This window comes from Molothrus aeneus, chromosome Z, assembly GCF_037042795.1.
Source record: "Molothrus aeneus isolate 106 chromosome Z, BPBGC_Maene_1.0, whole genome shotgun sequence".
Taxonomy (NCBI): domain Eukaryota; kingdom Metazoa; phylum Chordata; class Aves; order Passeriformes; family Icteridae; genus Molothrus; species Molothrus aeneus.
Window position 1 is genome coordinate 32,128,930 of NC_089680.1, and position 24,910 is coordinate 32,153,839.

Here is a 24,910-nt window from a genome sequence, read left to right on the forward strand (position 1 = left end):
TCAAATAGCTTTATTCAGAGTAGCCTTTCTGCTCTATTAAACATAGCAAACAGCTGCCAGATTTATTCAGACAAATAATCAACAACCATAGAAGTAAAATGGCAGAAGAAAAAGGAATTTTGGCAACAACTCCACAGAGGACCACAGCTATTCTCCAAGTACACTTCTTCTATGTGCTCATGGTTCTGTATGGCCAGTCACGAGGAAAAAAAGCCCTCAGTCACAGTAAAGCATACAAAAACTCTATCAGAATACCACAAAGCAAGCAAACATAAAAACAGGGAGGGAAGAAGCACAGTAACCTGCCTTCTTTTCACTACAACCTCAGCTACAATTTTTAGAAGGGAACAGTTTAAAATAAATGTACCACAGCCTTGTTCAATCACTCACCTTGGTTTGCTGAGCAGGTATAAAGCAGAGAGGCAGGCTTTAGCCAGCAAAGGGTAAGAACAGCAAATAAGTATCAATTGGTTATGAAAACAAAGCACAATCCTAACTTTTCACTGCAGCCATAAGCTTAACTGCAAATTATCTAGACAGTATTTAAACTACTTTCTTAATAATTCAATAACACAAAAGCAAGAAATGCTCAAAGGCAATAACTAATAATACATAACATTACTCGTTGGTGTTCTTGACTGCTTGATGGATATACTGAGTTTCTGAGCCTTACACAGCAATGAGACAGGATCCCATGGGCATATTCTCATCTCAATGTGAAGAGACATACACATGTAAATCCCCATACATTGAGATATATGAGTAAACACTACTACATTTGAGTGCATCCAAAATGTAACCACTTATATTTTAAAATATCAAAGAATCATATCCAAATTAAGGACAGCAGTATTGACTATTCCATTTAACATATGGTTAGGTCAAACCTAAGCACAATTTTAGGTCAAACCTAAGCACAGTGTTTTGAATAAAATATTCAAGTCACTAAAAGCTCTTATGGGGGTTTGTGTCTGGATTAGTATAAGAGACTTAAATTCTTAAATACTTAAATACTAAAACACAGTATTAGTAGAATGCAGAAGTATAAAAAACAGTGTTCCAACATGAGTAGTTTTTATATATGAAGTGTTTGAAAGTGAAAAGATTAAAACAATCTTCAAAGTAGCTACGGAACAGGTACATTAACAGTATTGAAAATTAGTATTGGAATAAAGAATAGTAAAGCCCAATGCAATACCAATGTATAAATGGTTCATTTCCTTGAGCTGGCATCACAAGTTTCTGTTTTTCTGCTGGTAGGAAAGGCATTCACACTTCATGATGGGAAGCCAAAAGTCTTTGAGCCGAAAGACTGTTTTAGGGTAAAGTGTGGGCTTTGATCCTTTAAAGTCTGCATCATATCATGGCACATCCTTCTCAAGATACTTTTAAACTACTAGCCAGAGTGAATACTAACAGTCTCAACCACCTACAACTGGAAGCACTTTCTGTATGCTTGGAAATTGAAAGGCATGCAGCTCTCTTCCCAAGTAAATTTACTGAAGCTGCTGAAGTATTTCTCACCTTGCTCCTTCTTAAAATCTTTCTCTGACATAGTGACAGGCAGAAGCAGTTCTCCAACAGGGGGTTGAATGTTAACATTGAAGTGATCATCCTTTGTGCTAGAAAAGAGAAATTACAGAGAATAAACCAAATTCTTCAGCGCTGATTAATAAATACACATGTATCAGTTTCAAATTTTCTGTAAAATCATGAAAAAGTATAAGAACTATCTGTATGATTTCTAACTTATAAATTTGAGAGCTAACTTCTTACATTAGTAAAGCCGATCCATTTTTCTCCTGTACAAATGTGGTAGGCATAGTCTTGTGTTTCTGAAAATGTAACTTTTATTCAAATCGATGTTTTTTTGTGATCTACAAAGCATCACACTCAATCTAAATGCTTGCAAAGGACAAATTATTGTGCATTTCACAAATCCTTTGAGAGAACTGTTATGCATTCTGTCATCAGCTACAGCTGTTCTAGAAATAGGGGTAAGCATAGAAAATATATAATTTCAGACAAAAGGATGATATTGTCTGGAAAAAAACCCAGAAACAAGCCAAACAATAAATACATTAGTAAAGGAGAAATATTTTTGATAACTTCAGTTTTACAGTATTTGGTATATTTAAACAAAATCACAGAGCATACTGGTAAATGTAAAAGCATGCTGGAAAACTGCAGAACATTTTTTAAATGGCAAAGTTAAAAAATACTATCACTAGAAACACAATACTATCAAATGTTACGCATTTCTCCTTAAGAAATAAATATCATACAGTGAACTTCCTCTCCCTATCCATTCAATTCCCTATTTTCCAATTATTTTGTCTGAGACTTCTTCAAATCTACAGGAACTCAAGATACATTCACCCTGCTATGTTTCATTGACTAACTGTACCATAAGGGATTTGCCTAGCAATTCAGAATCAGTACATCCAGTCAGAATCTCTGTTAATTCTTTAAGGCCTGAGAAATTTTTAGAAAAGAACACTTTCCTTTTTTTTTTCTGGTCTACCAAATAGTCAATATATATTGATTGGTGATATGCCTCAGATATCTTACTTAAATATAATGATACAATCATTAGAATGGAAAATACATTTCATCCATTAACATCCCTGTTATTCAAATTAACCTAAAATATTTGCTACTGATATTTTATAACTCTGCAACTTCAAAGTTCTGAAACAAGATAGACTAATGGAAAGCAAACACCACTATAGATCAATAATATAGAAAACACACGTCTCCCTCCTAAAGATGCAAGACAAGCCACCTGGAAACAGAGAAGCATTTTACAGTCCTTCTACTCACAATTCTAATACTTACTGTAATTACCCATTTACAAAAGGAAATGCTTAGGAACTAGTACATTCTTATTTTCTAGCTTCCAATGTGTTATAGATATGCTTATGAGTGCAGTCTCAAGTATGACCTGTTCAAATAAAATGGGACATTTATGCTAACTTCGCTGAGAACTGCTATTTAGTACACATACAGGGGAACAATCCCTTCAAACTCCCAGTACTTCCTTTATAAAAAATCAGTTATTAAGTGCTGCTAATTTAAAAGCTAACAAATACAAACTTTTTTCCCCCTGTACTAATTTCCTCCCCTGTACTACCTTAAATGCCATCTGTCTTGAAAGTCATTATTATAATAAAAGAGCAGGGATTGTTTGATTATCTAGCCCGATTAAGTGCACAGTAAAATAAGCAAGAACTATTTTTTCTTTAATTTTTCTTTTGAAAAGTGATTAAGAACTCAATCATCTTAAGAGCTGATGGAAGGGTCTTTAATCAACTGCCTCATTAATCTTTTGCTATTCATACGTACTACTTGGACTATAAGACTAACACTTTCAACAATACCTTCATTGACACTCTTCAACTGATTGTTCAACCAATCTTATGTTTCATATTTAAGCAAGATGTACTCTATATAATTCAGCATGAAACAGATAAACCATTTTGTGTACAATGATTTATGTCCCACATTGACTGGAGAGATGCCATTTGTACATAAACTTGACTTATAACATCAATTATTAGATTGCTTTAATGCTTATAACAATATTTCCACAACAAGAAGGAATAAAAGCATGAGTACAGCTTGGATTTTTTATGTCCATAACTGCTCAAGAAGACCACTTGACACCTCTGCTGTTAACAAACATGCCACTTCCATTTCCTCTATTGAATAAATAGCTAATATATATTCTTTGATAAAACACAAACTCTTCATAGCCTACAAACAGAAATTCTGATTGCTATTTGTTCTTCAAAACCACTTTGTTCTTAATTTCACTTTAGTCAGCATCTGGGTTACTTTGCACTACTTTAATTCCAGTGTGCTACAGTAAATTTCTTTCTCAGCTACAGAAAATCATCCTTTCTTATAGGTTCTCTTTATCAGACACTTCACAGATTAAATATACAGCTTTTGTTTGTTGATCTGCATCTCTTTTATTACCTCTTTATATTAGAGAGCTCATAATATTTAATTTAACAAAAGTTACTTCATAATTCCATAGAACCACAATATGAAGGGGCATTAGAAATCACCTGATTCTACCTCCTGCTTAAGCGAGGGTCACCTTAGCTCACTTTGTTCATGGCCTTGTCCATTTGAGCTCTGAGTATCTCCAAAGATGGAGATTTTATCAGATATCTAATGAAGAAATTTGAGAATAAAATTGAGGCTTGGAATACAAGTACTTAACTTCCCCCAATACCTAGTGAACTAAATTTCAGTGTATTTAACTTATTCATTTATATTTTCAAGAATCTCATTAATATAAATGATGTTTATACCAAAAATTACATTCACATATAAAAATCTACTGGACAACTGGTTCAAGCTGCACTGAAGCATCTCTCAGGTGGTGTTGCTTAAACTTTCCTGAAAGATCAAGGTGAAGCAGCTTACCAGAAAAAATACCCAAAGTTTCTCAGGGCAACAGAATGTGGTTTTTTATTTCAAAAATTAAACACTGTGTTTTCTGGTATTAGCATGTGCAATAAATTAGTAAGTTACAGCCTTAGAGGAACATGAATACTTAATGAAAAGTTCTTAGAGGGAAGCTTTAAAAGGATCAAACAGTTGGGGATGTCTGATAACAGTACCTTTCCAACAGCAGCTTGCAAAATCTGTTATGTATTTAATTGTGAACTTAGGGGCAAATGATATTACACATCGTTACTCTTACTGACTCCTTAAAAACTGCTAAACTGTACATATTATATTTTTAAAAGACTAACATCACTTTCATGACTCAATTGCAAGTATCACATGAATTTATCTTCTGATGCACACATCAGGATGAACAAAAGAGAGACAAAGACAATAATGCTCCCACAGGAACAAAGGGAGACTTACTAGCTCCACGATAACTGACATTGCAAGACTAAGATTCAGCCCTTCAGAAGATGCACAGTTTAAAGATTTCTGCACATGTCTGTAGCTAGCACTTGCCATTTGAAACTCTTGGCTATTCCTTCTCTCCTCTCAGTTTAGTTGCTTTTCTGTTTAAGAATTGGCTTTGAAGGGCTCCTGGTAAAGACGTTGTCTACCATAACAAAAAACTTTAAAACAGTGATGGCAAAATCTTCTTTAAAACTGAAGTAAATAATGCTAACACCTGCAATGACTTCTTTTAAAATTCCACAATAGCAGTGGTTAAAGTTTTAACTTCCAAGGCTTTTAATAAATTAGTATTCTAATAAGACTGGGAATATTCTTCTTGCTCTTTATACTATCCTTTTTTGTTTCACTCCTAGCAGCAGCTTGTCCCCGAATATATCTTTCCCAAACCAGCTTACTGTTTTTGTCTTGTATTCACAAAAATCTCCACACATGTTAAAAAAAAGAACATGAGAGGAAGAGCAACACTAAGAGAGAAATAATTTCCTGCAAATTAATTCTCTAGAAAAGTATAGGGGACTTGACTTCTAGTCTTGCTGAAGAAAGGAAAGGACTGCATCCTGCTTTTGCATGAGAAAAAGGCCAAAGCAATAGAACAAATGAAAGCAGTTGTTCATGTCCAGCCTTGTTTTTTCCAGGTCAGTTATTTATCTTGGCATAATTGTGTTCTGGAATAGGGCCAACTGACTACTTTAGAGTAATCAAATAAAGAGAAGAGTACCAGATTGCTTGTCTTACATTTATAAGCAACTTGGTGATCTGCTGACAAAGCACTAGGGAAGGAAACAGCAAGAAAAAAGTGAAAATGCAACTGACAGTGATGTGAAGAAAATCCTGCATCTCTAACATTAGCTTTTAATATATTCCATAACATATTCCACTACATAATTTTAATCAGATGCTTTTGCGGAAGCATCTACACCTGAACGCATGCTTGCACTCAACAGAAATACTGACTGCTACCCAACCAACCCTCTTTATTTACTTGCTTTGCAGGTAGAAGTTCTGCTTGGGAAGATTTCTACATCAACACCGAGTGAAGTGGGCAAATTTCATGCTGCAAAAAATATCTTCCATTGAAAATAAAATTCAGAGCAAAAGCTTCTAAAATAAGATGAAACCTGCAGAGAACAGACTGAACAAAGTTTTAAAATCTCATTCACAGAATTTACTTCATTTAAGAAATTGCTAGATTCTTTCTGCTACACCAAACTCTTCTGGAGTAATCAGCAAAATGTTTTCTTTATATAGTACAGGACAGACGAAATGAACAGACATACAAGAGTATGTATTCTCCTCATTAGAAGGAGCGGGTCCTTCTGATGACACTGGGACACTAAGAAATGCCAATATAAGGTAACCAGCTAAAAACCTCTGTCATGTCACACAATTTTCCAATTACCTATTTATTTTGAAAAAGAATGAAAGGCACAAAAGCCGTTGCTTTCATTTGATTTTTCTTCTTGGGAGCTCTGGTTGTGTTTTTTTGCACTTAAACCTTGAGAAAACTAGGGAGAGGAAATGCAAAGTCAAAACTAGGGAGAGAGATGCATGGCATGGACATCTCCCCTACACCAAACAGCTTCAAAGAAAGCTAAACAACTCCCTGCGTACTTTTCAAAAGAACAGAAAAAAGAAGAGAACCAGGCTCTCAATAACTTAATTTTATCTTTAAAGCTGTGGTTCTTTTATGGTTTTGGGAACAACTAAGGTAATTTGGAAAGAGAGGAGGAAAAGAAAAAGAAAGAAAACATAAAGATAAGCTTTCAATGTTATAAAAAGGACATCTCCTCTTCACCTTTAGTTTTTCATCGCGCCTACAAGAAATTGGAGATTTGCCTACTGAGTTATACAAACACAGACAGAAATTCATAATGCTAAATACACATACAAAAATAGAGTAAGGGCATGTAAGGGCTATAACTTTCTGTCTCTATAACCTTCCCTGTCTTTCATCTCAAGGGATTCAAATATTTTCATTACAAGGATCCATGGGCAAAATTCTGACATAGCAAAGCTCCCATATATTTGTTCAGACATCTCAAAAAACTAGTAAGCTGAGAGAAAGACTTGAGAATATCTGAAAAGCAGGGACATGTAAGACAATAAAGATAACACAAGTGGTAGGATTGTTGACATGGTGAACACTAGGAGCTCAAGGATTCAACAAAAACCACACTAACATGGAAATCTTTAACATCTGACATGGGGAAAAAAGGAAGTAATTCCACTGTCGGTGGAGTATTGCAGATAGTCTGTTATATCAAGAATCCATTCCAACCTTTTCTCTGCTCAACTGATGCCTACCTGCTTAGCTAAGGCTCAGGTCTCTTACTTGGATGGTGAATATACTAAACTTTAACTAGAATTCAACAAGGTAGCAACCTACCTTGCATATGAGTTAGCCAATAACAAATTGCTCTAAACTCCTAAGCTGTGTCTATCCTGCTTGCAAAATGAGAACAAAGTAACACAAAAACAAAGAGTAACATTCAAAAAATCTTTTAAAAGGCTGAGTCCCTCCATTTAGTCCTCTTTAACTTTCTGCTTGAGAGGCATTATCATGCAGAACACCAGTGTGGCTGAAATAGCTGCTTCTGGAAGGAGGTGGCGTAAGAAAAATAACAATGAAAAGATGTTCTCCTCACAAGTACATGCTGTGAACATCCTAATATACATTCTAAATAAATGCATTAGGCACAGTTTTCAAGTTGAGGCATTTCACCCCACTTTAATTAGATGTGTGATCTTGGTAAGGTTTGCTTACCAAAAATAGTATTTGAGCAGGTCTTTCAAAGCTCATTCCTTCAAACCTCTATATTGCAGTTTCTCCTTTATTGTCCTTGATTTGTACAACAAATTCAGAAAAATATCTAAATATTTTATGACTCATGTTAGTTTTTTTCTTTATACAGTTTGTATTTATTGAACCACTAGTACAACAGCACATCCCTAAGCTGAAGGGTAGCGTTTGCTATGCAAAACACACAGTCCATGATTGGCATCTAAGACCAATTGATCTACCCATTACCACTATGTCCCTACCCCCACAAGCTTTACTACAAAGCTATTGATTTAAACACTGCCGATCGGTTTCCATTTTCTGATTTTGGGCAGGCCAATTAAGAAAGTGAGTAATTGTGATTACACTGCTTCAGGATCAATTACATTTGATGCAAGATAAAGTGCTCCTCTTAGAACAACGTAAAGAAAATTCTTATGATCAGGAACACTTTACTGCTGAATATACTTCTAGCAAAAATGTAAAATAACTGACAACATCTTTCATAGAGATATGTTAATAGGAAATACGAGAATATAGACACCTTTGTGTGCACATTATTTCAACATTTTGACAAACTTCTAGAAGTCATTCCTTCTTTTGGATAAAAGCTTTTTGAAAAGTATAGTAAGTTACAGAGCCTGCAGCTGAGTTCTTTGAGACATTGCTCCCAAAACATCACACTGCACAGTTTCTTCAGTGATACTGAAGATCAGTAGGATTTTGAACAAAATAAGTTTTCAGTGTAAAATAGCAAATTTAATGCAAATAATGTTTTACCTGTTTTTATACTATTTTCTAGGAACTAACAGCAAAGAAACAAGGCCCTATCAATTAGTAAAGGAACATAGCAAGCAATTCCTATTCTTAATTTAATTTTAAACTTAGCTTGAGCGCTTTTGTCATTGGACTCACATTGTCTAAATCATTAAAATGAATACACCACTGAGGTCTGAGGCAAATCTATTTACAGTGATGTTACTCATAGTCTGCTTGGTGTTCAGGAATATTGATCTGTCTTGTTTGTCTAATAGGAAAATAATAAACAATTACTAGGCAATGTTGGAGAAAGTAATCAGTTTTTATATATCACTAATACAGCAGACCTCCCAAAACATAAAGGTGATGATCTGCATAAAATCAATGTGTTATGCTACATTGCTTATCCTCATCACTGCTAAGATTCTTAGCAATAAATGGTGTAAGTTAAAAATCAAATCATTGGTAGACTGAAATGACGTACTTGAAAGAAAAATATCTGCTTTATTTTAAAAATAATATTTCTGCTTGATAAACTATCAAGAAGATACTATTTTATAAAATTCAAAATTTATTTAGATAAAGAGAGTCAGAGTCTATGATTTTGAAGCAATTTTGAAACTGCACTGCCTAAAAGGGAACCTCCTTCCCAAACAAACATCAGGCAACAGTTCAAAGCTGTTTCCAAATTCCAGCAGACAGCAAACAGACCAGCTATAACAGCATGACGTGCATAAACTATATGCTGCAGAGATTTTGCTGGAAGTACAAATATGTGTAAAGTGACTATGCAGGAGCATCTACTGTACAAGGAAAAGTTTGAGAACTGGAAAGAAAAAATCCAATAGTAAAACATCCTTGCCCCCAGAACAAGAAATGTTATTTTAGCAGTGGTACTTTAGGATTCACTTGGGTACATCTCTATTATTAGGATTTTCATGCTATCTCCAGTAACTTGTCAGTTGAACAAGCTGTGCTTAGTAGCAGTATACTAAAATTGCTACAGAAATTTTCCAAAGGAAGAAGTATAGAACTTTCACAAAGGGCTTCCCTTAAACTGAAATGCAGCAATATGAATGTCTATTCAATATCCTTCTTTTTGTACTGAATATTGAAAGCTGTGTTTCTTGCAACAAAACATATAAAAAATCCATTAGTTCAAAATATGTAAAAAAAATTGTGTAGACCTATATATGCTTTTGCACAGTTTAAAAACTACGTAAACCTGACAATCCCCTAAAAGAAGGTTTCAAGTTTTCTCCCATCCATTTCTCTCCATCCATTTTTTCCCAATGCTGAAATTAACCCATTTTCAAATGCTAGTTTGTAACAGAACTCTCACTGGGTGAACGAGTTCCCTGCTAGCCTAGGAGGCAGAAAGAGGATGTTGCACACGCCAATAATGAGCACAAAAAATGTAAATCAGGCATATTAGACAAGATTTAGTTGGCAAGCCAATTACTTGGTTTCATTCTCACTATTGATTTAAAAGAATCTACAGCATTTCTTTGCTGGGCAAGTTTTGGGGTTGTTTTCAGGCAGTCATGTTACAACAACCACAAGCACCCATAATAAAGACTCAGGGTAGTAAAATTGCTCACACTATGTGCCATTTTGACTTGTTGTTTCTTAAAAGGGAGAACACACACAAAACACTAAAGTAGAATGGTCAGACATGACTGCTCCTTTCCAGACAATGTTAACAAGAATCCCTAGAAGAGAGGGACAAAAAAATAAAGCTACTAAAAGTAAAACTGAACACTAATAATGTGCTATTTCTCTTAAAACATCGTGGATGTATATAATGTTGTAAATTTTGTTTAATTCTTTGAATATTTAATAAAACAGTGAGTCTGATACCAAGTAGGCTTCCAATGAACACTAGTTTTACCTTCCAGGAGCAAAAAATTACCTTCCCCCTCCCAAGAACTTACCATAACTGGAAACTGGCTGTCTGGGTAGAATCACAGAAGTCAATCCCCATTGTAGCAGTAAAGGATCCTCCAGGCTCAAGGCACTCTGCATGAAGAGATTTTTAAGAGATAAAGTACACATGCAAGGCAACAGAAGACATCAGATGCAACACTCCAAACTTCACATAACTAAAACCCACAAAAAACTCTGTAAGAAAAAATCCAACAGTTGTAGTTTTATTACAAATAGGCATTACCCAAATGTCACACTTGCATGTTTAAGCGTCCTGGATTCCCCCTCTCACACAGTTAATGCCCATGAAATGCTGCCATTTCAGTCTTAAGAGCTCTATCAACAGAATAAGGCCTTGTATTAGAAAAGCAAGGAAAGGAAAATTATTTACAGAAAAAAAATTGAAGTGACATCCTTTTAACTGTGCACAGATCCAGCACTGAGATTTCATTTTCAAGAACACTGGTTTGCAGATTTAGTTAGTAAATTGCAAAATACAACAAATAAAATCTACATTAATAAACACCATAATGGAAAATAAGCTGAACTTAACATTATTTCATAATTTCTGTGGTTTACTTGTGCCTCAATATTCTACTTGCATTAGTTGGAACGGAGAAGAAGGATTATGAACACTACATGGAAGATGACTTTGTGCTATACAAGCAATGCAGACTGAGACACTCTTAGCAGTGAAGATGTCAAGAGACATACTCATTCTTAAATTCTTGGCTAAATCACTACACTATTTCCCTAATGTTGTAGAGATAAAGCTTTTGTTAAAGACTTGTAAGCTTCCTTGTAAGCTCTTTCTTACATAAGTAAAAACAAACATTGAAGCAGACTTTGCCTTCTCAAGATTACAACGAAGAGCTGAAAGCACACTTAAAAGAGAGGAATTAAAATAAAAAAGAATAGGCAGGCAGAAGAATGCTTGATTTACAGATTATTCATAATGTACCTGATACTTTTCAGGAACTGAAAGTAGACAGCTGCTCCATGACAAAATGTTACAAAATTTAACTATTTGAAGATTAGGTTTGCAAAAATGCAGAAAAGATGGAGTTAATGCTGCTAGCTAAAGTCTAAACTAACATTAGGAACTGAGTAGAAAAAAAAGTATTCCAAGGAGTCTATTTAAAGCACTGAAAGTTTAAAGGTTCAAGCTCAAATTCAGAATTAACTTTACCGAACTCTTTGAGCTTAATGTTTTCAAAGGGAGTTTCAAACACACTTAACAACAAGAAAGTGTTGTGCACAGGGATTTGGGTGAAATAATTTGAACTATTTCTATTGGAAGAATTGGGACAATTGTCAACAGTACTTTTAGTGACTGAAGCAAAACTAGACTTATATTCCAGCAGGAATACCTGTCTATGCTGACACTTCTTCTTCTGTTGGGTCTGCTAGGTAAATGGTAGGATGTGTTTTCCAAACACTGGAAACACAAAATGTAGTAAGAACAGGGTATATAGGCTTAGTCCTACACAAAATTATAAAGAATACAGAAAATTTGCATTCAAGCAAGAAAAAAAAATTTTTTTGGAAGAACTACAGAGCTTATTTTCTGCACAAGAAACCAATAGCTTTTCAGGACAAATACTGCAATGTCTTTCTTGGGGAAATAAATACTTTACAAGGTAGGATTGTTTTGTGGAGCTCAAGGAACCCAAAGTGGATAATTCATTAATTCCACTTTTTTTCACCCCATGCTTTTATGTGAGACAAGTGAATGTTACTGTTAATTGCTACGATTGTGGGTATAGTATCTCCTGTGGTTACTGTGGGTAACAGTGGGTTACTGTTAATTGCTATACTATTGTGGGTGTAGTATCTCCTGATCTGATTTACAGTATTTCTAGATTTTTACTGGTAAGCCTTTGTGCTTTATTTCTTTGAAATGTTTGCAGGTAGGGATATAAAATGAAGCCCATGGGCAAAACTAACTTGACATTTCAATTCTGAGCTGGACTTATTTTGAGGAATAAGCAGCAAAATGTTCACTTAAAAAAGCCCAAACTAATAGAATTCTAAAAGTAACTGCCTTGATCAAGTACGCATCATTACCAAGATGTAAAAAGTTATTATTATTAATTTTAACTATGATATAAACTATAGTACTGGACAACTGCTTTTGTAGCTATTTGGTGTAAATCTGCATAATCTTTTCTATGTTAACAAAATTATTTCAATAGTTTACAGCCATTTAATACAAACGTCTTAGCTACTTAAAATAATACTCTTTAGTTCACTGTTCTGCTTTAAGAACATTTTCCTGTATTCTTTTATCATGATACATATTCACATAATAATGTAGCTCATTGAAGGAAAGGAATTTTTATTATGAAACAGAGACACTTCTGCTCCTTCTGATTATACCACAATGTCCTAAAAAAAAGAACTGTTGAGAAAAGAAAGCAGATTGTGTATACAGGTTTTAATCTTGAAAAATCTTGCTGTGATCTGTGCTCTTTCTGAAGTTTTATACTCTTTTCCACAGAAATGTAGCAAAAAACCATCCTGATTACAAAGTAGAAAGTAAAACAATTTAGATCAGGTCTGACTACACATTGGTTTTTATCTAATCTAAGCAGACACAATTTGTGGAACTATGGTAGACACAAGCCAAACTAAAACATACACTTCCACTCTACTGCCATAAGCTCACAATGGCAATGCTCTGAGCCACCAATATATATAATACATTTAGATTCACTTAAAGATAAGTAAGAAAATAATTGTGAATATACAATCAAAACCTCCTTTTTAATAGAAGCCCATAATAGCCAGTCAGTAAAATAAGACAGCAAGAGAATCAAAGTTTGTAGGCATGCAGAAAGGTTTGGTCTTAACAAGTTAATAGCTGATGAGTGTCTGTGTAGATGTGTACACCTACCCTCCCCACCACACACACATATATGAGTATACACGTAACTATGCAAAACCACATTCCTCTATTTGAAATTTTGCCGAAGATTAAGAACCTGATTTTTTTGAGATAGGATATGGTTACCTATTGGATTAAACTCATGCATCCTCATGCCTGGAGGTAATTTCTTCTCTCCAATGTGAATGTTCTCTATCTTCTGATCAGTTGTGTTTGTTACTGTCACTTGCACAGGTACCATAAGATCACCAAAAATGCCTGGCTGTCTTGAGAAGTGATAATGGGCTGCTAATCCTTTCCCACTCATTCGATGAAGCAATTCATGTGTTTTTGTTGGCACAGAGACTTGCATAGTGACCTGTTAAGTATAACACAATAGTTGGCAAATGCTGTAAGTCAAGAACAGTTAAAACGACAATTGAATACTGCATTTTTCACTCAGTTAGAGCACCTGCTTTTAAGTTGGAATTTTAGTGAACCAGAAACCTGTGAAATACATAAGCAAATTGCAGTAATAGATATCAGATACAGAGCCCAAAACCATTTCTGGTGCTGAAAATACCTTTGTTGTAGCTATCTCACTTTCCACTATAAATCTGTTTTCAATTTTTTAGCTTTACAGTTAGTTATTAAATTATCACGTTTTTTAAGAGTTACAGTTAGTTATGTTTTTTCCAGAAAAAAACATTCTGTGCATCAGAATTCAAGGGTATTCCCAAGCTCATTGTGTAAGGTGAAAGTAGTGAGAAATTGTCTTCTGTTTCTCTTGTTAAAACCACAAAAAATGTTGTCTAACAATTACACTGCTGAAACAGTAAAAACATAGTTATATAGAGCAGAAAGATGCTGACACTTTTTAAATAGTCTTGCTGCTAGAAGCAATAAGAAAAATCCAAAGGATGTTTCAATCCATTCTATCCTGCAGAAAAAGCATAAAGAAAAGACATTCAGTGTGCAAACAAAATCCCAGATACTTCTGACAAGGAAGTAACGAGCTCAAAAGTAAGGAGTTTAAGAAATATGAAAACAAGTGAATTTGAGTACTTTACACAAGTTTTAAGGAAAGATTAGAGTTACTTCAAATTATATTTATAAAATAATGACCTGTGACATCACATGACCACTCTTACAAGTAACAAAAAAATGACTGGAAAAGGTATAATATGTATGGACCTTCACAGTTACTGAAAACTCAAAAACATCTTTGAATAGAAGTCCCAAATTTCCACAGATTAATAGTCTTCTTAGTTTTCTAGAAATAACTGTCAAGGTCAAACTCTCAAAAAAATGCCTCAGTTGTCAAGAAATAATAAAGGAAATACCTTGAATAATGAATACCTTATTGGTACACAGAAAGAGACAATAACTGTAAGAGGTTATTAGCAGTCAAATTAGTATGCTATTTGAACCATTACTCAAATAATGACAAAACTCAAGTTTTAAGATGGAATTTAAACCTTATTTTTAAGTTTTAAGCGCAGCCTCTGGCTTTTAATGTTCAATTCAATTTGAGCAGGACATGCATAATAGAAAAGTTATTTCATGAAATGGTTCTCTCATTTTACATTAGCAAGTTTAAGATCTATGTTTGATTCATGTTAACAAAAGTATTTTGCAGTACATTAGCCTCTTTGCGTTAACTTAGGGCTGGCTTTATTAATGATATTTATTAATAGGAATGAAAACTTAAAAAGTAGTCAGAAGTCAGTCAAGTAGATATACAGAAACATAGAGCCATTGAGGTTGGAAAAGATATCTAAGTTCTGTGTCCAACTGTTTACCCAGCCCTGCCATCTTCAGTAAACCATGTTCCTAGGTGTCACACTCACATGCTTTCTGAAGACTCCCAAGATTAGTGATTCCACCAGTTCCCTGGCCAGCCCATTCCAATGCCTGATAATTTTTTCAGTGAAGAATTTTTTTTCCTAATACCCAACCTAAACCCCCCTGGCCAAACAGGAGGCTATTTCCTCTTTTTCTATCATTTACCTGGGAGAAGAGGCCAACCCCCACCTGGCTACACCCTCCTTTCAAACAGCTGTAGAGTGACAAGGTCCCTCCTGAGCTTCCTTTTCTCTAGGATAAAAACCCCCAGCTCCCTCACCAGACTTGTGCTCCAGACCCTTTCCCAGCTCCATTGTTTTTCTGTGGACTTGCTCCAGCACCAGAATGATCTTCTTATAATGAGTAGCCCAGAACTGGACCCAGCACTGGAGGTGTGGCCTCAGCAGTGCCCAGCACAGGGGGCCAATCCCTGCCCTGGCCCTGCTGGCCACAGCATTGCTGATCCAGGCCAGGATGCCATTGGCCTTCTTGGCCACCTGGGCACAGCCTGGCTCATGTTCAGCTGCTCTCACCAGCACCCCCAGGGCCTTTCCAGCCACTCTGCCCCAGCCTGTGCAGCTGCCTGGGCTTGCTGTGACCCAAGGGCAGGACCCAGCACTGGGCCTTGTTGAACTATTGGCCTCAGCCTTTTGGACGTTTGCCTTTTACCAACCTGTGCTGGCTAGGCCAGATCCCCTGGTTGTCCTACCTGTGCTGCATGATGGCACCCAGGATGAGCTGCTCTAAAATGCATACATATAGAGAAAAATGGTGTCACTATAGTTAAATCAGTAACACTGATTCAAGTTTTACTGAATCCCTTTTGTAATTTTTAGAGATTTTAATCTATGCCTATGCCCCCTTCAGCATTATTTCTTCTTTCAGTAATAAAAAGCTTGTGAGCCCATTCACTTTTATTTTCAACATCATACTATACATAGCAGCAAAACCACACAGGATCCTCAGAATAATGACATTATGTTTAAGTCATCTTTCTTTGTACACAACATTAATTTTCACTTGCATTTAATGTGGCAGTACTGAAAATAAATAAAACATACATATGTTGAACAAAGCAATTTAATTCTGGAAAATTGGGAGTTTTCAAAACCTCTACTTGCTAGTAAGGATTTTGAGCTGACAAAGGCTGATGTGACTGTAATGTGATGTATTTAACAGCTGCATCAGTCTGGTAAACAGTTTTTTGTTTTAATTCTAAAATTTTTCAAGTAGTTGCGATAAAACCCATGCGGCAGGTACCTGCAATCACTCTAGGGTTAAAATAAAACCACACAGAGTTAACAGAACAAGAAGCATCTACTAACCAGGAGATAATCTCCTACAAATCTTACACAGCATATGTTTAAATAATAGAAGTCGTTTGTGTACCTTTGGATGGTTTATGAAAATAACCAATCAATTCTGCAGACACAACATTATTTCTAAAGGAAATCTATGTGACTCATGATGCCTGCAGATACACAGAGACAAACCACACATATTTTATCAGTTTATTACAGTAAGCAAATAAGCGTGGAATGAGAGTGCACATAACTGTCTACTTAATGCTTACTGAAACATTTATAAGAGCTGTTATCTCCCTAATAACAGACAGACAGTGTGCAATTTTAGAGAGGAGAAAAGCTTCATATTTTTTAACACTTCACTAAAAAGTAACTGAAGAGTGTAAAATGAAAAATACTCTGTGCAGTTAGCTGGTAATGGACCATATTATCAACTCAAGTTAGATTTATAGGATACAAACTAGTCACTAATAGTTATTTTATGACAGAGTGTGTCTGCTTTTTTGGGTTTAGATTATTAAGATTAAACTCGCAAAACTTTTTTTTATACAGCTGTTTAGAAAGACAGTAAAAAAAATTAAAATACTGACTGTCCTTCCACCCCATTTTGACTGAAAGCAACCACATGTAGGGACTCCACACTGATACTGTATGTTTACACTTTCTTGGTACCAATTGGTCTAGCCAAAAGGCTAACTGCACATGCAGAAAGATAATTCATCACCCTAAAAGAAGTATCTTTAAACTACCTCTTGTATAAGAACAAGAGCAACATCAGGGTTCTGCCCCTCTCCCCCCCCCAATCATGGAGAAAAAAAGGGAAAAGTGTAAGATCACTGACAGTAGTAGTTCTGGCTTTCTTTATTGCAACTAAGCTAACTAGTTACAAACCACTGAATCCTCCCAATATGAACATGTTTCTTTTTGCCAGCTCAGTAAGTTCTTATTAATTAAGCTTACATTGATGCAAAAAACTATTTTCCCTAATTATTTAAAATAAAAATCACTATATGGTTTATTAAACCTACTACAGAAAAGAGAGGCGGTCATACATTCCTCTCCGCAGTACCGCAGAGTCACAAAGAATCAGAATGGTTTGGTCTGAGAGAGATCTTAAAGAAGCATTGTTACTATTAATACTCTTATTACTACAGACACAAAATTCTGTTTGTTTTCTTTTGTACTTATTCTTTAGTATAAAAATCCTGCAATAATGAACATAGACTTATTTTGATCATAGCTCATAAATATGTTTGGATAAAATATGTATTATTGGGAAAATAAATTTGCTTCTAAGGATGAGGAAAATTATAATTCTATTCCTCTAATTTACATTCTGTTAAAGCAGTGGACTACAACATTTAATCTAAGTAATCCTCCTACTGGCAATATCTATGACATAATCCAAGAATTACCTACTGAGCTGTGAGAGCTATAACCTCTCTCACACTCATAGTGAGGCTATGCTCCAGTAACTCTGCAACAGCTAAGAGGAGAAGGGCTATCACACAGTCCAGCCACATTTACATGATCTTTCAACTGAAGCCATGAGAGCAACTTAACTATAATTTTTTAGTATTTGGAGAAAGGTGGAAAAACATAAAAACAAAAGTAAGCTAGTGGCAGGAAATATGATCTTTTGCTCAATTAACAGTTATATATTACTCACAGTCCCCAGGCAATGTCTCCCTTATACAGCTCTTAAAAAAACAACTATTAATTCATAAATAGATAAAATAAAGTGCAAGCAAAGTATGTCAGCTTCCTAGTTTGTATTATTTCAAGAGGCTGTTGGAAATCCCAACATTACAGCATACCTAAGTCACAATAACATGGTTTGCCAAAGTGATGACAGAATCCCCTGACAGGGAGCAAGGAAACCAAACAAGAAATCAAGCTAGCTCCTATTTTGTACAATCTAAGAAAAGCACTGGATACTGTCATTTTATTTGGGCTAATTTATCTAGGCATACAGACACTCAAGGACGTATGCTGAATTTTGGAAAACACTTTTCACCAAAGGTGCCTCTAACTGCTCTACATCTACCAAATATCTTCTAAAAGCATACATCCTAACTCCTTTCTTTTTGTGTTGTCACCAACTTTTAGGCTTCACACTTCCTGTAATTAATAACATGTCAATGAAGCTAATTGAAAGTTACCATATTAATGATTGTATCTTTAAACCGTTACTGAATTCAGACAATTTCAGACACTATAAAACGAGTTCCCAAAATTGTTACTTGATTTCAATATTGATAGATTAATAATTTAGATTAATACTTTTGTCTCCAAAACCTTGAATGAAAAATAAAAATCAAAAGAAATAAAACTCAAACTGCTCAAATAGCTTCCACTGATTTTTAAATCACCCAGAGATAGATCTCAAAAAAAGACCACTTTTATTATGCTGCCCATAGTCTGCTTCTGTAACATTGCCAAAATTAAATGTTTCTCTGCCCTTTTTTTTTTTTAACTGTAATATTTGTATATTTGTATGGCTTCAAATCATCCTTCCAAGAAGAATCACATGCTCAAGGTAATCACAGAATGGCTTGGACTGGAAGGAATCATAAAGATCATCAAGCTCCAATGTGCCTGCCATGGGCAGGCACACCTTTCACTAAGTCAGGTTGGTGAGAGCTCTTGCCTGGCCTTGAACACTTCTGGGGATAGGGTATTCATAACTTGACTGGACTGTTCCAGTGCCTCACCACCCTCACAGAACAGAATTTCTTCACAATATCTAATTTAAACATGCCTTCTTTCAGTCTGAATCCATGCCCCTTGTCCTGTCACTGTATGCTCTTGTAAAAAGTCCCTCTTCACCTTTCTTGTGGACTCCCTTGAGGTACCAGAAAGCTGCAATTAAGTCACTCCAAAGCTTTCTCTTCTCCAGTCTTTCCTCACAGGAGAGGTGTTCTATCCCTCTGATCATCTCTGTGGCCTCCTCTGGACTCCCTCCAGCAGGTCCCTGTCCTTCCTGTGCTGGGAGCCCAGAGGTGATGCAGCCCTGCAGGTGGGGTCTCAGCAGGGCAGGGCAGAGGGGCCGAATCCCCTCCCTGGCCCTGCTGCCCACCCTGCTCTGGATGCAGCCCAGGACACGTGTGGCTCTCTGGGCTGGGAGTGCCCATGGCTGGGTCATGTCCAGCCTCAGCCACCAGCACCTCCAATTCCTTCTGGGCAGGGCTGCTGGGATCTGTTCATCCCCAGCCTGTGCTGGTACCAGGGCTGCTCTGACCCATGTGCAGCACCTTGCACTTTGCCTTGGTAAACTGCATGAAATACCCATAAGCTCTCTTATGAGAGTACATGTCCATTTGCCTCTGGATGGCATCCTGTCCTTTAGGTCTGGCAACTGTACCACTTCATGTGATGTCATCTGCAAATTTGCTGAGGGTGCACTTGATCCCTTTGTCTATGTCATTAATGAAGATACTAAATAACACTGGTTCCTGAGTGACACCACTTTATCACTGATGTCCATCAGGACTCTGAGATGCTGACCACCACTCTCTGGAATGTGGCCATCCAAACACTTTCTTATCCATAAAACAGTCCACCCATCAAGTACATCTCTCCAATTAGACAGAGGGGGAGGCAAAATAGGGAGAGCAGGAGGGCAGGATGAAAGGAGCCCAAAACCACAGGGAAATCCCACTTGTCCCATTATCCCTCTTCATGCTTGGATCCCATCTGATCCTCACACCCTACTTCACTGCAATTTAACCTCTTACGATGGTACTTCTACTACCCCAGTGTCTTACCCTTTTCCCAGCTCCTATCACTTGTAGTGGACCATGTCAAAGGCTTTACTGAAGTCCAGAAAAATGCTATCTGTAACCCTTCCCTTACCCACTAATGCAGTCAACCCATCACAGAAAGCCACTGCTTGGTCAGACAGGACCTGCCCTTCCTGTAGCCATGCAACTACATCAGCCAATTCCCTCAGGACTCTGGGATGCATCTCCTTGGGTACATTCAGGTTCCTCAGGTGGTCACAAAACTCACCATCTCTTCCAGTGGGAAGGACCTGGCTCTCCCAGTCCTCATCCTCTTATCCATCCAGTCAAGAGGTGTGAGAAGAGTTTCCCATTGAAGACTAAGGCAAAAGTTGTTAAGAACCTCAGCCTTCTCTATTTCTGTTGTTACCAGTTCTCCAGTTTTCCAGTGCTGTTTATTAGAGAGGGTACCCCTTCTTTGACCTTCTTTTTCTGGTTAATGTACCTGTAGAAGCCCTTCCCATTATTCTTTGTGTCCCTTGCCAGGTTCAGTTCCAGTTTTGTTGCCTTGGCCTTTCTCACGGCCTCCCTACACAGCTGTGCTTCATCTCTAAACTCTTCCTAGGTCACCTGTCCTGGTTTCTTTCCCTTAACTTTGACCAGCAAATTCCTACTGAGCCATGCCGGTCACTTGCCCCCCTTGGCTGATTTCTTGCTCCTGAGGATTGCCAGCTCTCATGCTCTGTGCAAGAGTTCCTTAAAGATCTGCCAGCTCTTTTCTACTCCCTTGTCCCTGAGGGCAGTCTGTCAGGGGATCCCACAGACTAGGTTCCCAAAGGACTGGAAGTCTGCTTTCCTAAAGTTCAAGAGCTGAACTTTTACTCCTTGCCCAAGCCCTATCCTTCAGGGCTGCACACTCCAGCAGTGCATGTTCCCTGCAGCCCAGGCTGCCTCCAGTCCTGGTGTCCAGTTAGCTCACTTGCACTGGTGACCAACAGATCCTGTACCACATTCCCTCTGGCAGGGCTGTCACCTGGCTCTGGAAGTTATCCTCCACGCATTCCAGGAGTCTCCTCGATTGCCTCAGCCCTCCAAGCTACTTTCCCAACAGCTGCTGGGGTGGCTGAGTTCCCCTGCAGGCCACAACCCTCAGGCACAATGCCTCCTGTGCTGGAGCAGGAAGGTTTGGTCCATGGGCTCCCCTTGGTCAGGTGGCTGTAGCAGAGCCCAGCCAAAGGTTCCCTTTGTTGCTTCAGTCTCTGACTCCTACCCACAGCTTTCCACCTTCTCACAGATATAAGCTGTGAATCCAGAGACGATCAAAATCTTTGGTAGCACTAAATTATCTATTTTCTAATACTTTTATATCCCTTAGATTTTTTCATACGGTTTTCTTAAAATAGAATCAGCTAAACACAATTGCAGTTACTCTATATAAATAGAAACTATTGCTCTTTGAGCATAAATATGACTATATGATATAAAGGAACGAGAATTGGGCCTTAACCTGGAGTTCATGAACAGCAGAAAAATCTTAGCAGTTCCATACTAGACTAATCAAGAACTTTCAAAACAGAGTGTGCACCTGTTCTGTGTAACTGGGGGCCAGTGAGACAGCTTGCATTTTGCATAAATAATGGAGCCTAAAGCTTTGTATTACAATAACACCTGGTTTTATGTGAGATTTGGCATCTTTGCCTTTTTCTTCTGCTGAGCATAATGAATCACATGAATAATCAAATGAAAATATTAGTAAAATCTTTTTAAATGTCACATAAGAAAAAACTCCATTAGCAACAAAATGAGAATATTCTCATGATTAAGTCTAAGTTATGAAACAAGCATGAAAGGAAGCGCTAAAGTCAGTCACATAATTATGGGATACAAACCTTGGTATAAATTCAGAAGTACACATTCTCCTCCAGAAGGTCTGCTGGGACTATTAGTGGCCTATAAAAAGGGCTTAAAAAGACACGAGGGAAAATTTTTTTGTAGGAATACTAAGAGAAAATTCCTATACTTCAACTGGTAAAATTCATATCTGTGTATGGGATATCTCAAGATTTTCTGTCCTTCTGTCCTATGTATGATTCCACAAGGTGAAAACCACATGGTCTGGTGGCTGATGCATATGTGAGACTTTCATCAAGCAGCACGAAACACTTAGTCATTAGGTGTTTCAAATAAAAGGCATTCTCCCAATACAAAACCAAGTCATTTACTTCAATTCAGTGATTCCATTCTTCCACTGACCACTAAATGGCAAAGTCTGAGAACCGCGATTCGAGGTATGGTTTAGTGGTGGCCTCAGCAGTGTTAGGTTTGCAGTGGGACTCAATGGTTTTTTTCAAACTCAATGATTCTTTGATTCTCTGATTACCTGAAGTAGTTCAGGAGTTAGAAAAACAGAGTAAGGTGTCAGCCTCACCTTGCATGCTAATTATGAATTTGAAATAGTGGACATTGCTGAGAAGGATTAATATGGATTTTGGCATTGAGTCTAAATGACTTCAAAGAAGTTCCTACAAATGGTTTCTAGTACAGTATTTTGATTTTTGGCAAACAGCCAGTACTCCAGAGACCTCTAAAGTGAAAACACACTGTACCCTACTGGCCATAATGTATAATCTTACAGTTAGATTTATAAAATAACAACTCCTGCATATTGGTTCCTTTCAATAGAAGCATCTAGCTCAGATTTTTCCCCAGAAAAGGACATAATCTGTTGGGATAAGTGTATAATTTAATTGAAACACATATTACACTTGTGGGTAATAACACAGTATTACCCACAAGCCAAAGTGAATTCTACTTTTAATTCACTATATTAAAAATCTAGTACAGGTATTTATGAATGCCAGCATATAAATTAAATCTTTTCCACCTTCATACAACTATATTTGAATCTCATTCACTACACTGTTGTTGAAGAATGCAACATGTTATTCTGGCTTCTATCAGTATGATCCTAATGCACAGTAGACTACTCACAAGGACAAAAGCCTGAAAGAAGCACTGAACTCACTGCATGTAGACATCTGTATCAGCACTTTCTCAATGCAGGAGAAGAATCTCTGTGTGCACCACACTACATCTCTTATACTTGATATTGACGTGCCAATTTTCTCCAAGTTTTATTTAATTATACACATAATATTTTAACCTGAACGAATCCATAGTCCTCAGACTGCAAAAAATTACAGCTCATCTTAGGCCATAACAACATTGTTTTTCTGTGTTTTGCTTTCCTTAAGCTTTGTTTTCCATCCTTAAAAAGCAAGAAAAAAAATCCTGCACTAGTTAGTAGTCTGTTAAGCAACGAAGAGGTTTATTTAAAACAAATTACCTTCAGTTTATTTGTTTAAATTTAAAAACACTATTGTGTTGACTCAGGAATAAAATTCGTGGTGTCAAAAGACATATTCACCCTTCACAACAACATTTCTTTTCACACTCATAAGAAACACCACCCAATCCCACCCACACTGCTCAGAACAATGCAAGCAACATCAGGCACAGCATGCTGCCGTCAAAAGTCTCACCCCATGGATGTCTCTAATGAAGGCTCCACTGTACACACACAGACACTGAATGTAGGCAGTAGCTGTGGCCATGGTTAAGGCCTTTAATTATGTGGATGACTAATGGCAAATTAGGCAGGTAACTTTTTCTCATCTACTTTTGCAATTATCTTAGTAGAGTATTACTGTTACTATTGTCCAAGACTGCCACAGATTGTTAGCTCGCTGAGCATAAATGCAACAGCAGGAAGACTGTGACAATGACCATTATTAAAACTTGGTCCATTTTAAAACATCTTTTAGTACACAAATGTATTTCATATTAGTTCAAATTTATGATTCATGTAGCAAGCATACATTCTAATGGTGCTGCTGTGGTCCTTCAGTGTAAACAGTAGAATGATTTTTATACCGTTTTTTCATAAAACATTACAATGCAGTAATAGTAAAGTTTTACACAAACCACCTTTTACAGTCATGAACTCCTAAACTGCACTATGCAACTGAAAGATGTATTTTAGAATTCTTACAAATGTACATTTCCCCAATTCTTCTGCCATTTTCAAATCAAGAATATAGATGACAGAGACTAGAAACAACAAGCAACCCAACACTTGGAACCATATAAAGATGGAAATGTTTCTTAACCCAAGTGAACAAAAGTTAAAAAGGAAAATTTTTATGAACTTCACAGAAATCAATGTGAACTATGAAGATGCTAGAACTATGTTTTTAAATCTTAATATGTCAAGGCCCTGTTCATCAAGGCATTAGGAGAAAAGCATGTAAAAATAAGGTGAAAGTCTAAACTAAAACAAACTTTTAAAACCCATCTCTCTGATGATACAGTGTTTAATCATAGTACTGTTCAACAGCCTTTTAGGGTCTTCTGTCTCTTCAACATCCTCTAGAGTCTGTGCCATAGGAGGGCAGGAAACACTTCTAAATTATTCTGATTTGAGAACACAATGGCACATTGTGTACCAACCTTTTAAAAGCAACCTTAACATGTGTTTGGAGGTGGGTAATGGAGAGTATCCCCTTCCTGCAACTGTTAGAAAGAACTTCTAGAGCACATTAAAATGCATCTGCATTGACAGAATTTAAAACATTCCAAGTCACCCCATTTTAACAACTGCAATGTCCTTGCATTTCACTTTGTACTGCTAGCCTACAAGTCACATGGCAATATACTACTAGTGCACAATAGGGAAGATATGGCCTATTAGCAGTAACATCTCTCCACTAGCTGA

At 36.7% G+C, this 24,910-nt stretch overlaps 1 protein-coding gene across 2 annotated transcripts in view; it reads right to left on the reverse strand.

Moving 5' to 3' along the window:
• AP3B1 (adaptor related protein complex 3 subunit beta 1) overlaps nucleotides 1–24,910 on the reverse strand; it is a 153,139-nt gene that overhangs the window by 17,425 nt on the left and 110,804 nt on the right. Inside the window, exons 23-26 of one of the 2 annotated variants that reach the window (XM_066568763.1) lie at nucleotides 13,413–13,644; nucleotides 10,408–10,492; nucleotides 1,525–1,622; nucleotides 391–427 (exon numbers count right to left, since the gene is read on the reverse strand). In XM_066568763.1, the coding sequence (XP_066424860.1) occupies nucleotides 391–427; nucleotides 1,525–1,622; nucleotides 10,408–10,492; nucleotides 13,413–13,644 (452 nt within the window). The remainder of the gene's footprint in view (nucleotides 1–390; nucleotides 428–1,524; nucleotides 1,623–10,407; nucleotides 10,493–13,412; nucleotides 13,645–24,910) is intronic. The other variant, XM_066568762.1, reaches the window with a different exon arrangement.